The following is a 7,396-nucleotide window of genomic DNA, read 5'->3' on the forward strand; positions in this document are numbered from 1 at the left end:
GCTGGCTGGCGTGTGGAGCTAGGGGATTGAACCACGGTCCCTGTGCTTTGCTAAGCTTGTTCTAAGTAGGCGCTTTAGACCACTGAGCCATCTCACCAGCCCTAAAATTTTATTTTAAAGAAAAACCAAAATTTAAAAATAAGTGATTAATACATTGCATACTGTTATCTTTAGTTACTCAGAGTACAAGATATAGGCATTTAATTATCCAAATAAGGCTTTTTTTGTCCAAATATTAGCACAAACCAGGGCCAGGGAGACAGAATCCCAAGCTTGCCTGCACCACGACCAGGTGGGGAGGAAAAGGAAATCCAGGCAGGGTGTTTGCGCTGCTCTCCCCGGCGTCCGCCTTCCAGAGAGCTCCAGGACGCTCCTCCCCAGGGCTCCAGCCTCCCACTTGGGGAGGGCCAGGCCCTCCACGCGGTCCCTGAAACCTCTGGGAGTTTCCCTAGAGGAGGAAAGGCAAACTGTGACGTGAGTCACAGCCCTAGGCCCATAGATCCCATTCACTGTCTCCTCAAGAATGAGCCCAGAGGGGCCGGGGAGATGGCTCAGTAGAATAAGCGCTTCCCTGGCAAGCACAAGGGTCTGAGTTCAATCCCCAGTTCTGAAAAAAAAAACAAAAAAACAATGAGCCCAGGGTGGAGGAGCACCTGCCCTTCCTCCCTCCTCTCCCTGGGCCTCGCCAGCCAGACTGGCCAGGTCTTGCCCGGCCTGGCCACAGCCTGTGAACAGGCTGTGCCCAGACTGGAAGTCCCCAAGGCCCTGGGTGACCTGAGCCTGCTGCTATTCCATCTGGAGAATTTCACTGCCAGTGAGAGAAGTGGACTCCAGGTCATGGAAGCTGCTAGCTCACTGTGTAACCACGAACCTCTCTCCACATCTGTCCCCGGGCCCAGTGGCGCTGGTGATGGCGACTGGCCAGCAAGGCCATGCAGGTTGTTCCCAGGCCAGCACCTCTTCCTGCGCTGGAAAGTTGCCCAGGAGGACCCTGCTTGGTGGCACCTTTCCCAGGGGGTAAGAGGACTAAGAGGACAAACAGGCTAGTACCTTGGAAACCCCAAGGAGCGTGGGGCAGCCTGTGGCCTGTGCCCTGCAGAAGAACCTTTTTTATTTTTTACCTTTTTTGTATTTGGTACAGGGTCTCACTATGTGGCTCAGACTGATAGTGGTTGAAAAAAAATAAAGATGGAGGGGTTGTCTTGTTAAATAGCTCAGGGAATCCTCCTGTCTCAATCTCCCGAGCGCTGGGATTACAGGTGTGTGCCATCATGCTGGTTCTGGAAGCTGTGCTAAGGAGGTGGCCATCTCGTCACTGGTCCCAGGTTCCCTGGGCAGGGACACTGCCTTACCTTTGTCTGCTGCAAGGCATGCTGAACCTACTATAAGATTCTTTGGGCCAGCGAGATAGCTTAGTGGACTAAATGCCTGTTTGGCAAGTTCAGGGACCAGGGTTCGATCCCCAGGACCACAAGCTGTGCCAGCCCCGCCCTGGGCACACAGAGCCAGCCAACAAGACCTGGTGTGGTGGTGCACACCTGGAATCCCAGCGCTGGGGAGGCTGAAAACAGGAGGATCACTATCAGTATGAACTGTGTAGTGAGACCCTGTACCAAATATATAAAAAAGTAAAAAATTTTAGGTTCTTTCTTCTGCAGGGCACAGGCCACAGGCTGCCCCACGCTCCTTGGGGTTTCCTGTTCCCCCTCTTCAGAGCCAGGTACAGCAGAGAAGAAATGGGAGGCCTGACGTATAAGTGGATCCGTTGTGTAGAAGACCAGTATCACCCTTGCCCTTCAGGTCGGTATGGCAATGCCGAGTCAGGATGTGTCTATGGCTATACACCACGAGGAGCTGCCCCACCCTGGCTGCAGAGCCAGTGGGGAGCCTAGACACGAGACAGGCTGGGCCTCTTGCTGTTGCACCAGAAGTCTTGACCCTGAAGTGGCCTTGTGTCCTGGCCCAGGGTCTCCCTCCCCTTTAGAGGCTCTCAGGACTGGACACTGGCCTCCTGGGACCATCTACAGGTCCACACTGGGCTCCAGGGCTCTCAGCCCCCACACTGGGGTGGGGATCAGGGCCAGCTTTGATGCCCCCGTAAGCCCTGCTTCTCACCTGTGCCAGCTTGACGCGTTGCTCTCCCATGGCAATGGGCCAGCCGTTATAAAGTATTTAATTTGTCTGACAGAGGGGCTGGGGAGATGGCTCAGTGGAATAAGCACTTCCCTAGCAAGTGCAAGGGTCTGAGTTCAATCCCCGGTTCCCCCCCCCAAAAAAAAAGTTGTTTGAGAGGTGGGTACTGTGATTGTTTTTCCAACACTAACTAAACCAGACCACAGGACCAAGCACACACCAGATACTAGTTAGACCCACAGCCTCACCACACACTGTTTTTGAGTTTAGGCAGCTAATCTAACTCCAGCCCATTTCTCAGCTGTGATGTGGTGATCCCTTTCTAGCAGGATGTTCCAAGGGTTAACAGGATTCCACAAATATTTTCACATACGCTGGCCCAGCTGGCCCAGCTGAGCCCGGAGCCTTAGGTGGCACTGATGGAGGAGGTGGCAGCTGAGCCCTCAAGTGAATTAGCCCCTTATGGAACTTGCTTCCAATCTGCAAAGGTCAGGGTGTGGCACTAAAAAACCACCAGGTCGGGGATGTGGTGGTGCATGTCTATAATCCCAGAACTCGAGAAACTGAGGCAGAAGGATCATTCCACGTTCGAAACCAGCCTGGGCTACATAGTGAGCTCAAAGTCTGCCTCAACTGCACGGCAAGATCTATGGGGCATCCTTGCCCTCTCCATCCCCAAAGAGACCCCAGAAACAGAACAAATGGAGCAGAGGGATATTACATATCATGCTTTTAATACAAACTTAAAAAAATCTGGAACAATATAAACTGTACAGATTTGATCAATCTTTTTTGTTTTTAAACTAAATCTCTAAACACACCAATGTTCCATTCCAAAATATTGCACAACATTCTGAATACAAAATGCTTGATTGTATTCCTCCTTCACTAAAGAAAAAAGGTTATTACCCTGCTCCCCTGGCCCCTCTCCACACTTGCCTCAATGCCCCTTCCCATCCCTAGGGAAAAAACTAGAGCATCTAGAGTCACCGCCTTGAGAAAAAGACACCATTCTGGACTGACAGTGTACATTCTTTACAAGATAACCCACCTTTGACTTTTCCTGGGAAAGAGGGATAGATAGGGTGGGGAAAGGGGAGAAAAGTTTTATTCTCTTTTTTTATTTTAAAGTTTTTTTCCTGAAAAAATATTGGTTTCTCTCCTAAGAAAACTCTTGAAAAGAAAAAAATTACGTTTCTTACGTTAGAAATATACATATATTATATATACCTCTTACATTTTACAAATGTAGCAAATTATTCAATACAAACAGACACCAAAAAATGTAAAAAATAAAAAAAAAGTTTTCCTACGAAACCAGGTAAATTAGTGCAGGTTTTTGTTTTCTTAAAAAAAATAAAATTGAAGCAAAAATGCCTGGATTTGAGACGAGACTGAGCTGGGCCTGAAGCCCAGGCCAGAGCCATGTTCCTCAACACACATCTCTCTGTGGATTTCCCAAAACCCCACGGGGCTGGCTCCCCAGCTCTGATGTGCTATGGAGCACGGCAGCCAAGGCAGATCCCATCTCAGAGAGGGGTGGTCCGCCTGGGCCTGTTACCTTGGTGGGAGCTGAGGAAGAGGGTGAGGGTGGCTGGACTGGGCACCTGGTGCCAGGGAGCAGATGGTGCTGGGCTGAGAATCCAGGGCCTTGCCCCCCTGGGGGAGGTAGAGCCAGTGTCTAGTGCAGGGAGAGGAGGTGGGCAGTGTCTGCTGGGTTGGACCCACTGCCGCCTGCTTGAGGTCCCCGAGGTGGTACAGGGTGGGGTGCCAGGGCTTGGGTGCTTTCTGGAGATGGTGCCCTGACACCAAGCATCCCACCTGCCGAAGCATCATGGAACAAATAAGCTGCCCTGGATGAGAAAGCCCTGCTTCTGCAGAGGCACCAGGCAAGCACCGTCCTGCAGCCCAAGGCTCAGAGTACTACGGCTGTCCTGCCCAGCCTATCAGGGAGGCCTTGCCTCAGGGTAGCAGCAGCGCAGCTTGGGTAAGGGCGAGAGGTACAAGAAGCTTGTGGGCAGGGCGTACATGCACTCAAAGGACATCTATGACCAGAGACCAGAACACCGCCACTCTAGGTCCAAGATGCCCACTGTGGCACTAACTGCAGCCCCATCTCTGCAGGGGATCAGTTGAGGGGTTTGTGCCCCCACTAGGGCCATGCGACAGGGCTGGGAAATTTAGGGACTTCTAGGTGCCAGAGGCTTAGCTATATCCTTTGCCCTTCAGAACTTTTTTTTTTTTTTTTGGTCAAAAACAAAAGTGCAGAGCCCCTAGCAGTCAGGAAACCAGTTCCTCCAGCAGTGCTTTCCCTGGGGAGTGTCCTCAGCAGTGTCACCTGCCACAGGTCCTGCCCTATGAAAAGGACTGCTCAGCCACACCTGGCCCAGCCCAACCTGGAACATAAATAAGCACTTGCTGCAACCTGGAATCATACCCTGGCGGCACACCGGAAGTGGCACATGGCTTGAATCCTTTAGAACAGGATAGCAAACCATGCAAACACACACATATACGCAGACACACACAAAGTATGCACACACTCACCCCACCTCCCTGTCCACAATCTCAGGCCCAGAGAAGACAGGGCTGCATTAGTGAGAGAGAGGCCACTTGTATCAGTGGCTGGGTCTCCTGGGGCATGACGACAGTCTAGGGCAGGAGGGGATGGCAGGACAGGGACACAGGAGATGAAAGCATCTCAACTAAACACAGTGCTAACCTCCCTGCAGTCAGTCACAGCTCTAGGGGTAGGATGTCAGGTGGTCCAGCCTGAGAAGGAATGGGGGCTGGGGTCAGAGCTATTTGGGGGGGGGGGGCAGGGCCCAAAGAGACCTGCTGAGGTTGGATGGCTTTGAGAAGCTAACTGGGAGACAGGCAGTGACGGGGGCCAGCCTCTCCCAATAACTCCAGGAGAATCCGGCACCAGCTGTAGCGCTTCCTTCCCTGTGAGCCTGAACACACAACCCTTGAAGGAGTGTGAGGGAGGGAGGGAAAGGGAGTGAGCAGGGAGCAGCAATTCACATCTGGACCATTCTTAGCACAAGAAGCCACTAATTAAAGATGCTCTATAGAAAACTACATGGAAAAAAAAAAAAAAAGAACTACAAAACCCAAACCAACCAAATAAACCAGAGGCAGGCAGGCAGGCAGGAAGACAGTCGGGGGGTGAGTTCAAAGACTCGGTGCTCTGGGAGCGGCCCACGCCGCCTGTGCTGGATCCTTTTTTGCGGGTGTGAGAGTGAAAAGACAAGCGGTCTTCCTGTGTACCTTCCCCTTCCCCACCGGCCTCTCCTTCCCTCTCTCCTGCCGGTGGTCTAGGGAGCTCTGGCCCCGCGTGGTCAGTTGGCCAGCACCACGGGCTGGAACGGCTGGCTGGGGTACTGCATGGTGTTCAGGTTGTAGCTGAGGCCCTCCACAAAAGGTGTCTTCTCCAGGAAGAGGCTGTTGGTGCCACCTCCGAACACCTGCGCCACGTCAAAGCTGCTGCTGTTACAGGAGCCAGGTCCCCCGCCCTGGCCCTCGGCTCCATCAAAGAAGAGGCTGGGCGAGCCGCCGCCATTGTACACGAACTCCTTGGCATTGGGTGAGAGCTGGGACTGTGGTGCTGGGCTGGCGGGGACGAAGTTCAGTGAGTGCATGGACAGCGACAGGCCTTTGTGCTTCAGCAGGTTGCTGGTGGGGGAACGGGTCAGGCGCGGGGGTTGTGGAGGTGGCTGCTGGCCACCTGGCCCGCTGCTGCCCACGGTGCCCCCACTGGAGGCCCCGCCGCCCTTCTTCATCTTGGTGGAGCCGAATTTGGTGGCAGCAAAGGAGGCAGTGGTGAAGGTGATGGGCTGTGCAGAGCGGGGGATGAACGTCGGGCTGGGTGACTGGCCGAAGGATGGCGATGGGGAGTTGGACAGGGAACTGTCCTGGCTGCCGATGGGCACAAACACCTGGGCGTCAGGGTTGAAGCTGCTTTTGATCTCCTTGTCTAGCTCTGGGGCGCCACCAGCCTCGCTGTCATCCAGGTACAGCACTTTCACTGTCCCCTTCTCACCAATCTGGTAGGACACCTCAAAAGGGTCGATCCACACACTCAGCTCCTCGGGCACATTGGCCCGCACGTCTTCCACTGCAAGGCCACTCCGCCTGGCGGCCAGCTCCACCACGGGGTCCACTGTCTCCCCGATGTGGACGCAGCGGAAGCCAGAGCCCTTTAGCGGCTTGTCAGGGTACCAGTGGCCTTCATATTTCTTCTTCAACAGCCGTTCTAGCTCCTCACCAAACAGATCCGCACGCCGCCGGGGCAGCTTGTTGTATAAGTAGGAGATAATGAAGTTCAGGGCCACTTTGATCTCCAGCTGCATGGTCCTTTCGGGGGCAGAGTCAGTGCCGGGCAGGTACACAGGCCAGAGATAGGGGCAGGAGACACACGGTGGGCAGCCTTGGGTTCCAAACGGTCCTGGGAAAAGACAGAGGAGGAAGGGAACCTGTCAGAAAGGCAGTGGCAACAAATGGCAAAAAGGACGGAGCACATGAATTTGGGCTGGCATGTGGCACATGCCCGGGACCCCAGCTACTTGGAAAGCTGAAGCACAAAGATCCCAAGCTTGAGGCCAGCCTAGGGAATTTAACGAGACTCTATTTCAAAGCAAAAAAATAAAAAAGGAGGTTAGGGCTGTAGGGCAGTGGTAATATGCTTCCTGGCATGGAGAGCTTCTGGCTTTAACACGCACTATTCCCAACAACAAAACAGGAAAAGCACAAGCACATCAGCTCAGGGTGTTCAGATTCAGAGGTCACTTCTGCCCCACTAGGCAGTAATTAAGTGACTTTCTTCTAAGCCTCAGTTTCCTGAACAGTAACATAAGAGTATCACGAATCCCAATGGGATAAACTGCCTGGCTGTAAGCTGCCATATTAAGAAAATAGTTACGATTTAAAAGTAAGTATAAAGACAGGATGGGGAGGGGCTGGGGAGATGGCTCAGTGGAATAAGCGCTTCCCTGGCAAGTGCAAGGACCTGAGTTCAATCCACGGTTCCACAAAAAGAAAAAAAAAAGAAAAGACAGGATGGGGAGATAGCTCAGTGGTCTAAGTGTCTGCCTGGCAAGCGTGAGGACTCAGGTTTGAGCCCCAGTACCAGCTACTGAAACTAGGCGAGGTGGCGCACAACTATAATCCCAGTGCTGGGGAGGCTGAGACAGGAGGATCTCTATGAGTCTGAGCTGCATACCAAGAACCTGTACCAAATAAACCTTAAAAAAAAAAAAAAAAA

General features: G+C 52.9%; 1 protein-coding gene across 1 annotated transcript in view; it reads right to left on the minus strand.

Moving 5' to 3' along the window:
- Positions 1-3,288: 3,288 nt before the first annotated feature.
- Tob2 (transducer of ERBB2, 2) overlaps positions 3,289-7,396 on the minus strand; it is an 11,960-nt gene continuing 7,852 nt past the window's right edge. Inside the window, exon 2 of the mRNA XM_023702659.1 lies at positions 3,289-6,580. Coding sequence (XP_023558427.1) covers positions 5,475-6,485 — 1,011 coding nt within the window. The 5' untranslated portion in view covers positions 6,486-6,580 and the 3' untranslated portion in view covers positions 3,289-5,474. The remainder of the gene's footprint in view (positions 6,581-7,396) is intronic.

The sequence above is a fragment of the Octodon degus genome, unplaced genomic scaffold (assembly GCF_000260255.1).
Source record: "Octodon degus isolate 3935 unplaced genomic scaffold, OctDeg1.0 scaffold00156, whole genome shotgun sequence".
In the NCBI taxonomy this organism is placed as follows: Eukaryota; Metazoa; Chordata; class Mammalia; order Rodentia; family Octodontidae; genus Octodon; species Octodon degus.